Source organism: Pseudorca crassidens, chromosome 10 (assembly GCF_039906515.1).
Source record: "Pseudorca crassidens isolate mPseCra1 chromosome 10, mPseCra1.hap1, whole genome shotgun sequence".
NCBI classification, from domain to species: Eukaryota; Metazoa; Chordata; class Mammalia; order Artiodactyla; family Delphinidae; genus Pseudorca; species Pseudorca crassidens.
In genome coordinates this window covers 39,857,178-39,876,933 of record NC_090305.1, presented here as the reverse complement: position 1 = coordinate 39,876,933, position 19,756 = coordinate 39,857,178, and the positions used below count along the sequence as shown (strand labels likewise).

At 42.4% G+C, this 19,756-nt stretch overlaps 1 protein-coding gene across 2 annotated transcripts in view; it reads left to right on the top strand.

The window, feature by feature from the left end:
- Window positions 1-12,638: 12,638 nt before the first annotated feature.
- The window catches only part of BLTP3A (bridge-like lipid transfer protein family member 3A), a 57,140-nt gene continuing 50,022 nt past the window's right edge, over window positions 12,639-19,756 (top strand). Inside the window, exon 1 of one of the 2 annotated variants that reach the window (XM_067753260.1) lies at window positions 12,639-12,830. In XM_067753260.1, the coding sequence (XP_067609361.1) occupies window positions 12,787-12,830 (44 nt within the window). In that variant the 5' untranslated portion in view covers window positions 12,639-12,786. The remainder of the gene's footprint in view (window positions 12,831-19,756) is intronic. The other variant, XM_067753259.1, reaches the window with a different exon arrangement.

Sequence of the window (19,756 nt, the reverse complement as noted above, 5' to 3'; positions counted from 1 at the left end):
GGAGCTGAGTCAACTTACTAGTCTGAGCTTTTGCCAGGACTACTTGTTGCCTTTTAGTTTTTTATTGTCACATCTTTTTAAGGAGGACTTAAGTCTCAGAAATTGATAGTTTATATGACTTTTATAGCTCAGATTTGTTTTTAAAATCTTCTGCAGACTTAAGGGTTTGTTAGGGGAAACTGCCAAGCCAGCTTATATATGACTCAGCAAGTTTCTGTTTTGTATAGCTCTGAGGCTCAGGGTAAAGAGCCTGTGGATACACAGAAAACAACCCAGGTTTTCCTAAAAGGAAGCTTTTTCCACAGTATGTTTTTAAGGTTGAATATCCACCCTAGAAACATTTCTAGTCTTTGAAGAAAGTGTTTTACATAGCTTCAGAAAAACAATATGATGACTTAAAAGTTTAACAAGTTTTAACTACAGTGAACAAAAGTAGGAATAAATAGTTCTAAGGAAGGTTCTTTTTATTTTGTTTATTAACTCCTTCTAGGGCAAACTATTATTATAATGAATGATCATAAGACATTTCCTTTGTAAGAGGCTATAAAGAAGATAAACTTACTGCTATTGATTTATGCCTTTAGACATCTGGTTTTAATTCTAAAATATGAGTCAACTGTAATGTGAGCATTTGTATAGGTACAAACCAGACTACTACTAGATACCAAGAATTGAAGAAGTTAGTGTTGATGTGGGGTAACATTTGCTTCCTTTCCTATGGGCCATGATCCAAAACCATGGGAAGTGTAGTTAAAGTCCAGACTGTCATGGAGGTTCCTTAAAAAACTAAGAATAGAATTACGATATGACCCAGCAATCCCACTACTTGGCATATACCCAGAGAACACCATAATTCAAAAAGACACATGCACCCCAGTGTTCATTGCAGCACTATTTACAATAGCCAGGTCATGGAAGCAACCTAAATGCCCATTGACAGACAAACAGATAAAGAAGATGTACATATATACAATGGAATATTACTCAGCCATAAAAAGGAACGAAATTGGGTCATTTGTAGAGACGTGGATGGACCTAGAGACTGTCATGGAGTGAAGTAAGTCAGAAAGAGAAAAACAAATACCGTGTATTAACGCATGTATGTGGAATCTAGAAAAATGGTACAGATGAACTGGCTTGCAGGGCAGAAATAGAGATAGAGACACAGATGTAGAGAACAAACGTATGGACGCCAAGGGGGGAAAGTGGTGGCAGGGGGGTGGTGGTGGGTTGATTTGGGAGATTGGGATTGACATATATACATGAATATGTATAAAATGGATAACTAATAAGAACCTGCTGTATAAAAAAAAGTCCAAGCTGTCATCATGTCTACTGTATGGCTTTAATGGTTTTGTCAGCATGCCAGGCCTCTTGATTCCAGGCTGCATGAGAAACGGGATCCTTGCATAGAACCACAGGCTAACTTGGTCATCCTGTATGGAAAAAGTCCAGTGATGATTAAGTGCTTGTCCCAATTACATAGCTTCGGTCAGATGGTATCTTTCACTTGGTGAACAGAAGAAAAAAGCCTGGCCTACCTTACTAATTTTACTAAGGTAATTTATTAGTAAATTAGTGTTAGTAAATTACTATCTACTAATACTAAATCACTATTACTAATAGTAATTTATTCAGTAAATTACTATTTACTCTAGTAATTTTGATCACCTACCAGTTGATTGTCCAAATTCTCCATACTTGTTCCTCTGACAGAAGTGTCCCAAAGGCTTGCCTGGTATATTGTTTTACATGAAAACCTTAATAAACGTTAACTAATTGAAGACATTTCTTTCCCTGCCAATTGAAAATTTAAAGGTTAGACTTTCTGGCACAGGATCAAATTCAGCATCTAGAATAGTTCATCAGACAAGTGCAGGAATAAAAAAGTCCGAATGATCCTTATTGTTCTTGCTCTTTAAGGGTCAGGGTGGTAGATTTCAAACTTACAGAAAAGTTTAAGAACTGCATAAAGAACACTTATATACCCTTTAATCAGAATCACCCATCACCTTTTGTTACCTGTTAGCATTTCACCTCATTTGCTTTATCATTTGTGCTTGTGCTCTCTCTCTCTCCATATATATACATTCTTTTTTATTCTGAACTTTTTGAGAGTAAATTGCTTGTATCATACCCTTTACCATAAATATTTAAGTGTGTATTTCCTAAGAATAAGTATATTCTCTTATACAACTGTGGTTTAGTTATCAACCTTGATTCAATAATTTAATCTAGGGCTTCCCTGGTGGCGCAGTGGTTGAGAGTCCACCTGCTGATGCAGGGGACACAGGTTCGTGCCCTGGTCCGGGAGGATCCCACATGCCGCAGAGCGGCTGGGCCCGTGAGCCATGGCTGCTGGGCCTGCGCGTCCGGAGCCTGTGCTGCACAACGGGAGAGGCCACAACAGTGAGAGGCCAGTGTAATGCAAAAAAAAAAAAAAAAAATTTAATCTACCAACCATGTTTCATTTTTGCCCCACTGATCCAACATTGTCCTTGTATTTTTTTCCCCTTTCCTGTAGAGAATCCTCTCTGGAATCATGTACATTAATTTTTTGTCACGTCTCCTTAGTCTCCTTTTAATCTAGAACAATTCCTCAGCCTCTCTTTTGTCTTTTATGACACTGATTATTTCACCGGCTTTTGTTTAATAGGATGTTCCTCATTTCTCATTTTGGGTTTGCCTGATGTTTCCTCATGATTACAGTTTGGTACATGTCCTCAGTTGCATCCCTGGAATATCACATCTGTAGGCAGGCACACGGGCATCCGCCCCCTCATTGGTAACAGTAATTTTGATCACCTACCAGGTGATTGTCCAAGTTCTCCATACTTGTTCCTTTTGAATAAGTATCTTTCCCCGGCTGCCAATTAAGAAAAGCCCATAAGGGGACTTCCCTGGCGGTCCAGTGGTTAAGATTCCAAGCTCCCGTTGCAGGGCGTGTGGGTTCAATCCCTGCTTGGGGAACTAAGATCCCACATGCTGTGTGGCACAGCCAAAAAATAAAGGCAAACTGGTTTCACATTCTTGAAAAAGAAAAGCCCATAAGGTGACTTACGTCCTCATATGATGATGCGACTTTGAACTCAGCACAGGAGGCCAAGATCTCAAAGCCCTTTGTAAGTACTTAGCTTTCACAATGACCCTGAGAAACAGGTCTCTTAATCCTTCCCCCCTCCTCTTTGCCTGTACATCACATCCTAGTACTTTCTGGGGATGCTTGTTGAAAGAATATAGAAATAAAAAGTAGGACAAAGAATTTTACCTCTACACTCAAATGCTGTATTTTCCCACTCATCATCCCTTTTATCTCTCAGGGCTCTGCTAGAGAGAGAAGCATGCGAGGAGGACAAAAAGAATAACAATAGAGCCTAGAGTGGCAGTTAGACATTACTAATTGCCTACCCCAGTATCTCTTAGTATCTTTAATAAGAGAATGCCTAATTTTTATCAGTATGCATGACCATCGGCAATGGGTGGTAGCACATTTCCCACAGCTCGTAACTAGGTGAGGCCATGTGGCAGGAGAGAACATGGCTTTTTTTCCTGCCCTTTCTCTTTTCTGTTGACAGGAATGTGGATATGATGTTTGCTTGAAATGCAAGCAACATCTTGGACCATGAATTGGCAACTAAGGATGGTGTTAGCAAGATAGAAGGAGCATAGGTCCTAAAGATTGAAGAGCTGCCACGTACTTCTACCTTAAACTTCTTTTACCTGGAAGAGAAGTAAACATCTTTTTTATTAAGGTCACACATTATCTTGAGTTTTCTGTTACATGCAGCTGAACCTACCTGACTGATAAAAGAGATACTCCAGGAGGAAAGTAATATATATATGTTTTTTAATAAATTTATTTATTTTTTGTTTCTGGCTGCGTTGGGTCTTCATTGCCATGTGTGGGCTTTCTCTAGTTGTTGTGAGTAGGGGCTACTCTTCGTTGCAGTGCGCAGGCTTCTCATTGGGTGGCTTTTCTTGTTGTGGAGCGTGGGCTCTAGGCATGCTGGCCTCAGTAGTTGTGGCTCACGGGCTCTAGAGCACAGGCTCGGTAGTTGTGGTGCACAGGCTCAGTTGCTCCACGGCATGTGGGATCTTCCTGGACCAGGGCTTGAACCCGTGTCCCCTGCATTGTCAGGCAGATTCTTAACCACTGCACCACCAGGGAAGTTCCCCTCAAGTTGTTTTTAAAGTCATAACTACCACAAACTAGAAACTGCTCTCAAGAATCCTTACAGACAGCAATAGCATCTTTTTGCTACTCAACCCTCTTGCTCTTGAGTCTTCTATAAAACTACCTTTCCTTGTTTGCATAGTCTTATCTTTTTTTTTTTTTTTCTGCAGTACGCAGGCCTCTCACTGTTGTGGCCTCTCCCATTGCAGAGCACAGGCTCTGGACGCACAGGCTCAGCGGCCATGGCTCACGGGCCCAGCCGCTCCGTGGCATGTGGGATCTTCCAGGACTGGGGCACGAACCTGTGGACCCTGCATCGGCAGGTGGACTCTCAACCTCTGCGCCACCAGGGAAGCCCTGCATAGTCTTATCTTTGTTTGGGCATTGTGTATGTCCTCTTTCGTTCCATACAAAGCACAGTATGTACAAATGAATGTTTCATCATGATTTTTTTTTGGCTGCACTGCACGTCTTATGGGATCTCAGTTTCCTGATCAGGGATTGAACCTGGGCTGTGGCAGTGAAAGCACCGAATCTGAACCACTAGACCAATAGGGAAGTCCCTAATCATGAATTTAGAGATGTGGCTGTCCACTAGACCAATAGGGAAGTCCCTAATCATGAATTTAGAGATGTGGCTGTCCTGCCAAGCAGGTGAGTGAAGCTACTGGGTCTGAAATAAAGTGATCACCTAGGTCTTTTAAAACTATATGGATTGTGGAATATGACTCAGCAGTAAAAAAGAATGAACTATTGATACAATTTGGATGGATCTCAAGGGCAGTATGCTGAGTGAAAAAAGCCAGTCTGAAAAGGTCACCTACTGCATGATTCCATCTATATAAATGACACAATTATTGAGATGAAGAAGAAATTAGTAGTTGCCAAGGGTTAGGAATGTTGGGGTTAGGGGGGAGCAGAGAATGACTATAAAGCGGTAGCATGAGGGAGATCTTTGTGGTGATGAAATAGTTCTGTATCTTTATTGTGCTAATGGTCACACAAGTCTACACACATAATGCATGACAGAATTATACACACACACACCCCAATATCAGTTTCCTGGGTTTTATATTGTACTGTAGTTGTATAAAATATAACCATTGCTGGAAAGTGAGTGAAGGGCACATGGGGCTTCTCTGTATTATCTTAACAACTTTCTGTGAATCTATAATTATTTTGAAATAAGTTTTTTAAAATGTATGAACTTCTGCTTCCAGAAAGATGGAATAGGTGTACATTTCTCTATTCTTATTACTAAAACCCTGAACATTATATTAAAAAACAAGCATAAGAAACTCTGAAAGGTGGAGAGAAGAAGGCAGAACTGCTAGGGAACCTGGGACCCAAGGAACAACACAGTGAGCTGTCTGGATTTTCTTTTTGCCTCAAAGGTGCCAGACTTGGAGCTGAAGAAGCTGGTAACCAGGAAACTCCAATGGGCAACAGACAAAAAACTCCCCAAGAAAAGCCTGCTCCCTATAGCCAGAGGACCAGAAAAGAGGCAGCTTAGCCAGACAGAAAACTTTTAGACGATAACCACTCCACTCCAGCCAAACACCATAGAAAAAAACGTACCCTACCCCAACCCATGCCACAAGGGCAAGTGGGGAGCTTACACTTCCACCCTTGTGAGGCTATAATGAAGTGCCCCAAGTTCCTGCCAGGGTGGTATCAGAGAAGAGCTGGGATTATCATTCTTATCTGGCAGTTACAAGGCATTGCCCCCTCTTGACTGATATAGTTTCAGAAGATGCTTAGTCAGGACTTTAAGGACTTTCAACAATGCCCAGTGGTGATGAGGCTGCACATACCCCCATGCCAGTGGAAGCCTTGTGGGGAGCAGTAACAACACTCTGTCACTGCCCACTGGAAAAGTATTAGCTGTGGCCTACTGGAAAGCCAGAACTTTCACTTTAGCCCAGCAGTAATGGGGAGCCCTTTCCTTGGGTATCCAAGGAGGCTAATTGGGCAATCCTATCTCCACCTGATAGTAACAGGAGGGCACCTCCCCACTTCTCCTGCCAGGCCATTGCAAGAAAAAGTCAGCAAAACAGAAGGTTTAAATAAGATCCAGAGTCTCAGAACATAATATGAAAATATCCAGGTTTCAATTTAAAGTCACTTATCATACCAAGAGCCAGGAAGATCTCAAACAATTTAAAAATGCAATCAATACATGTCAACACCAAGATGACAGAGATGCTAGAATTATTTGACAAAGATTTTAGAGCAGACATTATAAAAATGCTCCAATGAGCAATTAAGAACATGCTCAAAACAAAGGAAGAGATAGAAAATCTCAGCAAAGGGGACTTCCCTGGTGGTCCAGTGGTTAAGACTGCGCATTCCCAATGCAGGGGGCCCGGGTTCAATCCCTGGTCAGGGAACTAGATCCCACATGCTGCAACTAAGATTTCGCATGCCTCAACTAAAAAAAGATCCCATATACCACAAGGAGGATCCTGCATGCCGCAACTAAGACCCAGTGCAGCCAAATAAATAAATATTTTTAAAAAAATCTCAGCAAAGAAGTAGAAGGCAAAAAGAAGAACCAAATGGAAATTTTGGAACCCCCAAATAAGTAAAAAAATTTCAGTGGATGGGTTCAACAGCAAACAATCAGGAACACGAAATAATCAGAACACTTGATAAAACAATAAAAATACCCAATCTGAACAACAGAAAATAGACTTACAAAAAAAAATGAACTGAGCTGTAGGGACCTGTGGGTCCCTGAAGATGTAATATTCATATTGTCAGAGTTCCAGGAGAGGAAGAGAGGAAAGAGCCAAAAAAAGTACTGGAACAAATAATGGTTGAAAACTTTCCAAAGGTTTGCAGTGGATGAAGTGAACCTCAACCAGGATAACTCAAAGAAATCTACACCAAGACACAGTCAAACTTCTGAAAACTAAAAACAAAAAATTTGAAAACACACAGAGAAAAATGACCCCTTACTTTTGAGGGAAAACAATTTGAAGGACAGCAGTTTCTCATCAGAAACCATGGACACCAGTAGGAAGTGGCAAACAGTTTTCAAGTGCTGAAAGAGAAGACCTATCAGTCCAGAATTCTATATCCTATATAGTGAAAATAGTGTTTCAGGAATGAATGGGAAATAAGCATGTTCTCCAATGAAGCACAACTAAGGGAATTTGTTGCCAGCAGATATACCCTAAAAGAAGGGCTAAAAAGTTCTCTAAACAGAAAGGAAACAATAAATGAATGAATCTCATAACATCAGGAAGGAAGGCTATGGTAAGCAAAAATATGGTTAAGTACAGTAGACTATACTTTTCTTGAGTTTTCTAAATTACGTTTGATGGTTGACGCAAAAATCACAACACTGATTAATGCAGCTCTAAACATATGTGGAGGAAATATTCAAGACAATTATACCTCCAGGAGAAAAAAGGAACATAAAGGGAGGTAAGGTTTCTATACTTCATTATGTCTGGTAAATGGCAATACCAGTAGACTGTGATAAGGTTTGTATAAATAATGTAATACCTAGACAAACAAAAGCTGTACAACTATAAGCTATACACTCAAAAACACTATAGATTCCTTATTTCAAAACTTACTACAAGCCCATGAGCCACAACTACTGAGGCCACGTGCCACAACTTCTGAAGCCTGCGTGCCTAGAGCCCGTGCTCCGCAACAAGAGAAGTCACCACAATGAGAAGACCGTGCACCACAGCGAAGAGTAGCCCCCGCTCGCCGTGTAACTTGAGAAAGCTTTCTCGCAGTAAAGAAGACCAAACGCAGCCAAAAATAAATAAAATAAATTTATTACAAAAACCCCAAAAACTTAACTACAAAGCTACACTAATCAAGACACTGTGTTACTGGCATAAGATTAGACATATAGATGAATGGAATAGAATTAAGAGTTCAGAAATAAACCCTTATATTGGCAATTGCTTTTCTATTATTATTATTATTTTACTTCCAGTTTTGAAATATAATTGACATACAGCACTGTATAAGTTTTGGATGTACAGTATAATGATTTGACTCACATACATTATGAAATGATGGCCACAATAAGTATAGTGAAGATCCATCCTTTCATAAACATACAAATTTGAAGAAATAGAAAAAAAATTTTTTTCTTTGTGATGAGAACTCTTAGGATTTACTTTGTTAACAACTTTAATATAAAACATGCTGCAATGTTAATTATATTTATCATGTTGTACATTATATCTCTAGTACTTACTTATCTTATAACAAATTTGTACCTTTGACTGCCTTCATCCAATTCCCCATTCCCCCCGCAACCCCCCACCTCTGGTAACCACAAGTCTGATCTCTTTTTCTATGAGTTTGTTTTTGGAGTATAATTGACCTACAACCTATGTCAGTTCCTGGTACATGGCAACTGATTTTCACCAAGATAATTCAATAGGGAAAGAATATTCTTTTCAATGAATGATGCTAAGACAACTAGATATCCACGTGCAAAATAATGAAATTGTTTCCCTTCATCACAGCATATACAAAAATTAGCTCAAAATGGATCATTTCAAGTAAATGTAAGGGCTAAAACTATACAACTTTTAGATGAAAACATACATGTAAATATTCATGACTTTGGATTATGCAATGATTTCTTAGATACAACACAAAAAACACAGCAATAAAAGAAAGAAAGATAAATGATATCAAAATTAAAAATTTTTGTGCTTCAAAGTTTACAGTCAGGAAAATGAAAAGACAATGGGAGAAAATTTTTGCAAATAATATATCTGATAAGGGACTTGTATCTAGAGTACAAAAAGAACTATTGCAACTTGATAATAAAAAGACAGCCCAATTTAAAAATGGACAAGGGGGGGCTTCCCTGGTGGTGCAGTGGTTAGGAATCCGCCTGCCAATGCAGGGGACACTGGTTTGAGCCCTGGTCCGGGAAGATCCCACATGCCGTGGAGCAAGTGACCCCGTGTGCCACAACTGCTGAGCCTGTGCTCTAGATCCCATGAGCCACAACTACTGAAGCCCGCATACCTAGAGCCCATGCTCCGCAACAAGAGAAGCCACCTGATGAGAAGCCTGCACACTGCAATGAAGAGTAGCCCCCACTCTCCACAACTAGAGAAAGCCCGTGCATGGCACCGAAGACCCAACACAGCCAAAAATAAATGAAAAAAAAAAAAAAAAAGGACAAAATATCTGAATAGACATTTCTCCAAAGAAGATTTACAAATGGGCTATAAGCACATGAAAAGACATTCCACATTATTAGCCATCGAGGAAGTATACACAAATTCTTAACCAAATATTGACAAGTAGAATTCATCAATATATAAAAGTAATTTATACACCATGTTTTAAATGGCGTTTACTCTAGGGATGCAAGCTGGTTCAGTATTTGAAAAATCAAACAATGTAATCCATCATGATAACAGGCTAAAAAAAAATTACATAACATTAAATGCAGAAAAAGCCTTTGAAAAAAATTAAACATTTATTCCTTTAAAAAAATTAATTAATTTATTTATTGGCTGCACGTGGGCTTTCTCTAGTTGCAGTGAGCGGGGGCTACTCTTTGTTGCGGTGTGCAGGCTTCTCATTGTGGTGGCTTCTCTTTGTTGTGAACACAGGCTCTAGGCACACGGGCTGCAGTAGTTGTGGCATGTGGGCTCAGTAGTTGTGGCTTGCAGACTCTAGAGTGCAGGATGAGTAGTTGTGGCACATGGGCTTAGTTGCTCCACAGCATGTGGCATCTTCCCTGACCAGAGCTCAAACCCGTGTCCCCTGCATTGGCAGGCAGATTCTTAACCACTGTGCCACCAGGGAAGTCCCTATTCTTTTTTTTAAAAAACACATCCTTTATTTATTTTTTTTAAGTATTTATTTATTTATTTGGCTGTGCCGGGTCTTAGTTGCTGCGTACAGGATCTTTAGTTGCGGCATGCAAACTCTTAGTTGCAGCATGTGGGATCTAGTTCCCTGACCAGGGATCGAACCCAGGCCCTCTGCATTGGAAGCGTGGAGCCTTAGTCACTGGACCATTGGGGAAGTCCTTAAACATTTATTCTTGATAAAAACTCTCAGAAAAAATACGAATAGAGGAGAACTTCATTAAGTTGAAAAGAGCACCTACAAAAAAATCTACAGTTAACGTTATACTTAATGGTGAAAGACTGAATGAATGCTTTCCTCCTAAGTTTGGAAACAAAGAAAGGATGTCTGCTCTCACCAGTACTATTAAACAAAGTGCCAGGAGTGGTAGCCCACTCTATAAGGCAAGGAAAGGAAATAAAAGGGATTCATATCAGGAAGAAATATTCTGTACACTGAATGTATCAATGTCAATATCTTGGTTGTGATATTGTACTAAAGTTTTGCAAGATGTTACCATTGGGGGGAACTGGGTAAAGGGTACAGGGATCTCTGTATTATTTCTTACTTTAACTGAAGTAAGTAATCTACAATCATTTCAAAATGAAATGTTTAACCTTAAAAAAAATACAGATCGGCCCCAAATCCCTTTTGTTTTTATATGCTTTGCATTCTTAGCATTGCAGGGAAAGGTAAACACGATACTATTGGTGAGAGTATGAACTCTCCTATTCCGTGGTCCTTAGAAGGGCCATATTGTTTTAGAGCATGAGTTTTTGCTTTCAATAAAAATATCTAATTCATCAGGCATGATGAATCATCCAACAAGGATACTGAGTCTCTGAGCTTGAGGCAAGTTTTGTTTTACATAGCTAATGTCAGATATCCAGTCAGCTGCTGGGGTGCTCTAGGAAAAGGAGCAAGAAATGCAAGAAATTGCCCTGAGGCCCCAGCAGGTGACAGCCGAATTGGGAAGGAGCTATTATGGTCAATAATCCTGGCAAGAAATCTCTTCTTCCGTGGGGTCTATTGGTCCCTGGTATGTATTCTGGTGAGAAGTGGGCAGAGGAACAAATAATGATAGATTATGCAGTCTTGATGGAGGAAAATGGATAGTAGAGAACCCAGGCTGAGGATGATTTGTTCCCTTTTAAAAACATAATTTGGGGGCTTCCCTGGTGGCGCAGTGGTTAAGAATCCACCTGCCAATGCTAGGGACACGGGTTGGAGCCCGGGTCCGGGAAGATCCCACGTGCTATGGAGCAACTAAGTCCATGCGCCAACAGCTACTGAGCCTGCACTCTAGAGCCCGCGTGCCACAACTACTGAAGCCTGCCACAGCACAACTACTGAAGCCCATGCACCTAGAGCCCGTGTTCTGCAACAAGAGAAGCTACCGCAATGAGAAGCCCGCGCACCGCAACGAAGAGTAGCCCCCGCTCGCCGCAACTAGAGAAAGCCCGAGCGCAGCAACGAAGACCCAATGCAGCCAAAAATAAATAAAATGAAATAAATTAAAACAAAACAAAAACATAATTTGGGAAAGGGGTAACAGTTGTTTAGTGGAAGGGAATTGAATGGCTGAGGGACAGGGGAGGGGGGAGGCTTATCTTGATTTTTGTATTATGTTCATGTATTATCTATTTACAAGAATGAATAAACTTAAAATTAACCGGTGGCCAGATTTCCTATAAGCCTGTCTCGGAGAGTATTTTGCTTAGGTTTTTGCTTGATGGTTTAAGTCCAGAAAACTGCCACCTTCCCACCTTTGCCTGAATCTACAGGTGTCCCCGGCATATAGGTTACACTTTTAAGTGTATCGACTGAGTGGAAGTAGCACTGGACTGAGAGTAAGAACACTTGGGTTCTAGTCTTTTGTCTCACTATGTAGCTTTGACCTTCTGTAAGCTCTTTCAACTATTTCCCCTGGGCTTCAGTTTCCTTATTTGTAAAACAAAGTTGATCTCTAAAGCCCTTGGTCAAAGTTACTGCCTCATTTTCTGCTGCCCCCAGCATTTGAGAGTGGGTACCTCTGCAGTACATCTCATATGTGTTGAGTAAACATTTATCCATTGGTTAACCAGGTAAAGGCTAAGAGGGGCACATAGAGGATGGCGAGGCGCCCCCTCTCACCCTTCAGCACAAAGCAGCAGAGCGCAGTGGTTCTATGGGCCTGTGAGGTCCTTGAGACTACTTTTCACTCCCCAGCCCGATTCCTGCAGTACAGTTAGCTGGTGCTCAACAAATGAGTTAACGTGTGAGGGAAATGAATGAGAAGCGGACCAGGAGGTGTGGAATTATCTAGCTAATTCCTGCAAAAAATTACAGACACGCCGCCTTTCCCTGATGCTTCAAGGAGACTGCGGGGTGTGAACCTCCTTCAGTTCAGAGGCGAAGTCCTTCAGATCTCCATCGGCTTCAGACAGCGGGCGGGGCTGAGGGGAGAGAGCGAGCTCAGAGCTCGCTCGCCCCGCCCCTCGCCGCGCGCGCCCCCGCCGCCGCCGCGCGCCCCTCCCACAGCGCGCGCTCCGGGCAGCCGCGAGCCAGGCTGGAGACGCGCGATCTCCTTGTCGCCGCGCGGGTGGGTGGGATCGTGGCGGAGCTCGGGGCGCCAGGGCAGGGGCGGGAGGGCGCCATGGCGGCAGCTGTGGCGGCGGCGTCCGGTCCCCGCGCCGCGGCGAGGTGAGGGGCCGCCTCTTCTCTGCGGCTGAGGAGAACACAGCTGCCCGCCTGCCTTCCACGCGGGCCGCGGCTCCGGCATGGCCGGGCTCATTAAGAAGCAGATCCTGAAGCACCTGTCCCGGTGAGAGCGCCAGCGCCGGCCCCAGCGGTCCCGGGCCCTTCCTCTCCCCCTTCGACCCTCCTCCCTGACGCCGTGCTCCTGGCCGGCCTCCCTCTCCTCAGCCCGGGCCGGGACTCGGCGGCGATCCCCGCCTCAACTCGAGCCGGACGGCCGCCTCCCCGCTCCGGTGGCCCCGAACGTTGTCACCACTCTGCTCTTCCCTGGCCCTGGGCCCTCCGGGACCCGGCGCCCCTGCCCTTGCGCGGGTGCCCAGGCTCTCCTCCCCAGCCTAACAGCCCCCCGGCCCTCCCGACCCCAAGGGTCTCCTGACCGGCTGCGCGCACCCTCAGTTCCCACACCGCCGGGCAGGTCACCCCGTCCTCCCTTGCATGCCCCCTGGGCCCTCTGCCCGTCACTCCGTGGACCCCGCGGTTTCCATCCTTTCCTGCCCGCCCCGCTGTGTTTCCTCTCGGCTGAGGACCCGCTGCCCCTCCCTCGGGGCCGTCTGCCCGCCTCTTGACCCGCCCACCACCGCCACCCCGGCCTTCCTCTTCCTAGTGCTGCTCCGGGCTAGATCCTTCTTCCCCGGCCCCTTCTAAATAACCCTGTCACCCAGTCCCGCGTAACCCATATTCCGTTCAGATTCCCAACCCCGACACTGGTTTCGCCTTCCCAGAAGCACCCAGCTCCTCCTCTTCATCGTCTGGCTGACCCTGTTGCATCACCCTTGAAAAAGCTAATCCTTGCACCCAGGGCCGTTCCTCTGATCTCCTTTCTCCTTCCTTTGCTTCTCTTCTCCTTACATAGACTAAATGGAGAAGGGCCATGAGAGTTGGGCATAAAGTTTCAACAACCTTCCCTTTAAGATGTGGAGGTTTTTTGACAGCCTGTGAAAAGAGCTAACGACGCCCACTTCTACTTTGCAGTCATTTATTAAGCAATGTGATGTCCCTCAAGTCATTTGGACCCGAGCCAGGTGACAGGCAAAACAATTCAGTTGTAATTGGGTGACTGCTGACCCCTGATTACGATTGCAGGTTGTCAGAACTGGTGTCCACAAAAATTGGAAGCTAGCCTTTCAGTTCGTTTTCACTCCTTATTCCAAGCGGGGCTTGGTGATACCTTAATACCTTTAGACAGCCGTTGTCTGTCACGTGGAGAGTGATCCAATCCTTGGCTCCACAGTGGTCAGTGGTTTTCAGGAGGTGCGAGTAGGGGGAGAAGCCAGTCAACATGGGACCCAAGACCTTGCACTCATGTGTCTTTCCTGGTCTTCTCATTGCCTTGGTGAGTGGTGTGTGAGACACTATTCCTGTCACTGCATCTCCTTTTCTGGCAGACACTGGCCAATTTACTGTTACTTTGATTTTAGACTTTAATTAGTCATTATATTCAGTTACATCTTTTGGTTAATCACCACACCATGTTTTAAAAGGAAAAGCAGATTGGAGGCTGGAGCTGGAAAGTGCCTTTGGACCCTTTACTTGGTTAACTCCCTAGTATATTGTTTTTCAGGTAACATTCATTTGGGTGTTCCATAAATTTGGTTGTTCTGTGTAAAGACTTATGTGTAGGACTGATGATTGTGAAATGAGACAAAATTTAACTAAAGGAAAACCATTAATTTGAGTGAACACAGAATCAGAGAATTTTAAAGTTTAGAGATGACCTTACCTAACATAGCACTGTGTTTAAAAGTCCAGGCTCTTTCTGGTTTCTTTCTTTTTTTTTTTTTAAAAAAGTCTTTATTGAGTTTGTTACAATGTTGCTTCTATTTTATGTTTTGGTTCTTTGGCCCCAGGCATGGGGGATCCTAGCTCCCCCACCAGGGATCGAACCCTCACCCCTGCACTGGAAGGTGAAGTCTTAACCACAGGACCGCCAGGGAAGTCCTTTTGGTTTACTTTCTTTAACTGTAAAATGAGGATAATAATAGTATCTAACTCAAAGGGTTATTGTGAGGGTTATATGAGTTAATACACAAGGGCTTGGTAAAGTGCCTAGCACATAGTAAGTGCTCAATAAAACATGAGATATGGCTATTTTGGGGGCCATAACTTGTGTGACAATTTGATATAAGCCATAGACTTCTCCAGAAAAATCCACATACACAAACAAGTAATTTTTTATATAAGTTCCCTGGGGGGAGGGGTTAAGAACCCCTTAAAGCACATGCCTTAACCCCATAAGGCATCTTGAGTGAATGCCCTGAATAATCCTTGACTAGTTCAACCTCTCATTTTATGGCTGAGGAAGGTAAAGCCTAGGAGGATAAATGACTTGCCTAAGTTGCAGTGGAAGGTAAGGTAGAGAAATAGAGGGAGTTCCCTGGCGGTCCAGTGGTCAGGACTCAGCGCTTTCACTGTCAAGGGCCCGGTTCAATCCCTAGTCCGGAAACTAGGATCCCACAAGCCCCATGGCCCGGCCAAAAAAAAAGGTAGAGAAATAGAACCCACCTTTCTAATTCTGGTATACTTTCCCCATAGGGCACTCATATTCTGTGCACCCTCTATGAAGATAGAGCTTTTAAAGAAAAATTTTAATAGTATATGCTAACACATTCAGTGAATCCTTAGTGAACAAAGTATCTCTTTTAGATGAATTAGGAGTAGGTATGACAGACATTGGGAGAAATTTCTTGTTTCCTCAGGGTTGTGTGGTTGACTGAGGAGGTGGGGGGAGAAGGTTATTCAGGGCTGCAATTTCAGGGCTCCTGGAAAAGTGCTAGGACATGGGTCTAACTGGGGGAAAGGTCAAACTCCTGAGGCCTTTCTGTTGGTTTAACTCGGAAAAGCTGCCTTAATCACATGTGACATTTGTGTCTTTGTATGGTCTCTACTACATGTACAGAGGCCAGCCTGCCTGGAGGGGAACTATAGCTTCTATGTCTTGCCAAACCTGATGGGGAAGGAGAGAGGAGAAGGGGTACTGGGTTACTATATTAAGTAAATATTTATAGGTGTTTAATAATTACTTGTTGATGATGACAGTGCCGCTTGACCTGGAAGAGTATCCTATAGCAGGAAGGATATCCCAGTGACTTGCATATTATTTTTAATTTTGGTCATGAAGTTTCAGGTACTAAAGTTTCTTGTTGGAATGCATCCTACTTGTTAGTAGAGTATTTTGGTAAACAAGATTTGAAGGAGGTGATGTTCAAGATACTTTTGTTAAGTGTCTTCTCTAGGCCAAGCACTGATCTGGGCACTGGGGATTCAGGAGGAAAGAAGTATAAATCTCTTCTAAGGGCTTTAACCTATGGTTTGGATAACTGCTGTTTAATACAAATAGCTTCAATGTACAGTATTCATTTAAATAAACCCAGGAGGAGACCTTTACTTAGAAACAAAAGTAATCATTTAAAAAATATCCAAAATTGATTTTTCACCAAATTAGATTATTCTTGTTTTAGAACACCTTAGCTAAGACCTTTTGTTATACAAGTAAGAAGAAATATGATAGATTGTAAAGTGAGTCAAGGGACTATGGCTCAGGAAAAGAGCGTTTTTTCTGGAGCCAGACAAGCTAGATTCACCTTCTAGCTCTGCCACTTAATGAACAGGGCAGCCTTTCTGAGCCTTAGTTTTCTTGTCTGTAAAGGATGAGAATAAGGAAGAATACTATGTGCTTTGCAGAATTTTTTGAGAATTGGGGATAAAGTATTTATTATAGTGCCTGGCGTGGAAGTAGCGTTTAATAAAGAGTAGCTATTATCACATGGCCAGAGAATACACTTCCATGGTATGGGTGACAGCAACTAATCCAACTGGCTCTTTTAGAAACCCATCAGAAGTATGAATTATTTACTCAGAATGGCTGCGGGAAATGTGACCCCTAGTGACAAAGACATGGCTGATAGACATGATAGATATTTAAAAAACATAAGCATTAGGTGAAATTCAGAGGCATAGATGATTTCAGAGTCCTTTCAGAGAATAAGAGAGCCTGACTGTGAGCTCAGCCCTCTCCATTTCTGATCAGTGCCTCCACTCGTTTATACTCATCATCCTGGAGAGATCACTGGGCCAGCCGCTGGTGGACTGCTGGGAGCTGCAGGCTCAGAGAGGCTTGCCCTGCTTGCCCAGGGTCTGTTTAGGTGAAGGTTTCTAGGCCTAGTCTCAGCTTCCAGATCACGCCCCTTTATACTAGACTTTACTTATTGTCATCTTCATTTCCCCAATAATTATTTTGTGCATTTTCTGGCAATAGTGCAATCATAGATGTATTTGTTTCCTTCCTCATCTTGTTGCGTTGCTTTTGTTTACTCAGCAGATATGTAATAGTGATAGCCAACTGTGCGAATAAGCATTTTACAAGTCTTATGATGATTTAATCCTCAGACTAACCCTGTGAAGGAGACATTAGGCCCATTTTATCGATGAAGAAATGAGGCACAGAGAAATTAAATTACTTGCCTCAAATCATAACTAGTAAGTGATGGAACTGAGATTCTAACGCAGTCACTCCCATTCCAGAGCCGGGCTCCTTTTTTTTTTTTTTTAAATGCCTTATTAATCATCTGTTTTATTTTATTTATTTTTTTAAATTTTATTTATTATTTATTTTTGGTTGCTTTGGGTCTTCGTTGCTGTGCGCGGGCTTTCTCTAGTTGCAGTGAGTGGGGGCTACTCTTTGTTGCAGTGCACGGGCTTCTCATTGCAGTGGCTTCTCTTGTTGCAGAGCATGGGCTCTAGGCACGCGGGCTTTAGAAGTTGCAGCACACAGGCTCAGTAGTTGCGGAGTGCAGGCTCTAGAGTGCAGGCTCAGTAGTGTGGCGCACGGGATTAGTTGCTCTGCGGCATGTGGGATCTTCCTGGACCAGGGATCGAACCCATGTCCCCTGCATTGGCAGGCAGATTCTTAACCACTGCACCACCAGGGAAGTCCCCAGAGCCGGGCTCCTTAATCACTCTGCTGCTCTAATGCTTCTCATCTACTGAACATACTCTTGCTGCCAGCACCCACGTGGAGGAAGAGAATATTACCAGCACCAAGAAACACCCTTGTGTCTCCTCCCATCATTACTTCTACCAAAGGGTAGCCACTGTCCTGATTTCTAACAGCAAAGATTAGTTTTGTCTTTTTTTGTAATTTATATAAATGGAATCACAGAATGTATGCTTTCATGTCTGGCTTCTTTAGTTCAACATTATTTTTGTGAGGTTAATCTCTGTTGTATCAATTTGTAGATTTTTTCATTTTCATTGCTGTCTAGTGTTCTATTATGTGAATATACCTAAATGCATTTATACATTTTACTATTGATGGACATTTGGATAGTTTCCCAGTTTAGGGCTATGCTGAATAGTGCTGTTAGAAACATTCTAGTATATGTCCTTTGGTGAACAGATGTATACATACTGGTTGGGGATATACCTAAGAGTGGAATTTCTGGGTTGTGGGATATGTATATGTGAAATTTTAATAGATATTACCAAACAGTTTTCCAAAGTGGCTGTACCAATTTGCACTTCCACCAGAAATGTATGAGAGTTCTGGTTGCTCTATATCCTTGCCAACACTTGGTATTTTTTATCTTTTTCATTTTAGTCATTCTTTTTTTAAATTATTATTATTTTTTAAAATTTTTAAATTTTTATTTTTTTAACATCTTTATTGGAGTATAATTGCTTTACAATGGTGTGTTAGTTTCTGCTTTATAACAAAGTGAGTCAGTTATACATATACATATGTTCCCATATCTCTTCCCTCTTGCATCTCCCTCCAGGCGGTCACAAAGCACGGAGCTGATATCCCTGTGCTATGCGACTGCTTCCCACTAGCTATCTACCTTACGTTTGGTAGTGTATATATGTCCATGCCTCTCTCTCGCTTTGTCACAGCTCACCTTTCCCCCTCCCCATATCCTCAAGCCCGTTCTCCAGTAGGTCTGTGTCTTTATTCCTGTCTTACCCCTAGGTTCTTCATGACATTTTAGTCATTCTGTTGCGTATGTTTTGAAAATTTCTTTACTTCATCTGTGGTAAACCAGATGGCCACTTTATTTTTGCCTCTGTTTAATTTTCAAATTCTGATTTATTTGTAAATTTGAGCAAGAAAATGTCAAATGTCTGACAAGCAAATGTCAGAACCTTGAAAACAGATCTTTTTGGAGAAATGTTCAAATTGGGAGGTTCAATGAAAATAATTAGGGTAATTTGTAACCATTAACCCATACATTTCTTGCTTGGAAGGGATGTGATGCTTTGCTCCCTGTCAAAATAACAGTCATGTACCTTGAGAGAAAGGAGGGGCCGTTTATTAGGTGTTTGAGTTTTTGTTAAATATTTGGTCTTCAGACTACCCTGGATATTAAATAATTTCATTCTGTTCTATAAGCTTAGTACCCCATTGGCATAGTCTTTTATCTTTACTAAAGAAACTAAAACTTGAATTTCATAGTTTTTTTTTTTTTGCGGTGTGCAGGCCTCTCACTGCAGGCTCAGCGGCCATGGCTCACGGGCCCAGCCGCTCCGCGGCATGTGAAATCTTCCCAGACCGGGGCACGAACCAGCATCCCCTGCATCGGCAGGCAGACTCTCAACCACTGTGCCACCAGGGAAGCCCTGAATTTCATAGTTTTTGTATTAGAGTCTTTACAACTTTCCAAGGATGATTCCCTTTTATCATAAAGTGGTTGTGTTGTGTCTTAAAAAGTAGCATTTATAAGCAATAAAAATTTCAAAGCAGTACTGTCATATGTATCTGACGTACAAAGCTTAATGTATGATTCACAAATAATGAAATTAGCTGCTTTGAAAAATTAATTGAGAGGCATGTCATTGTAGTAGAAAGAACCAGGACTTTGGATTCTAAAAGGTGGCTGTACATTCTGACTCTGCTACTTGTAAACTGGTGTTCAGCAAGTCTTTTTGCTTCTTGAAGCTTCAGTTTTCTCATCTGTAAAATGGGGGATAATAACGCACTCTGTTGTTTTGAGGATTAGA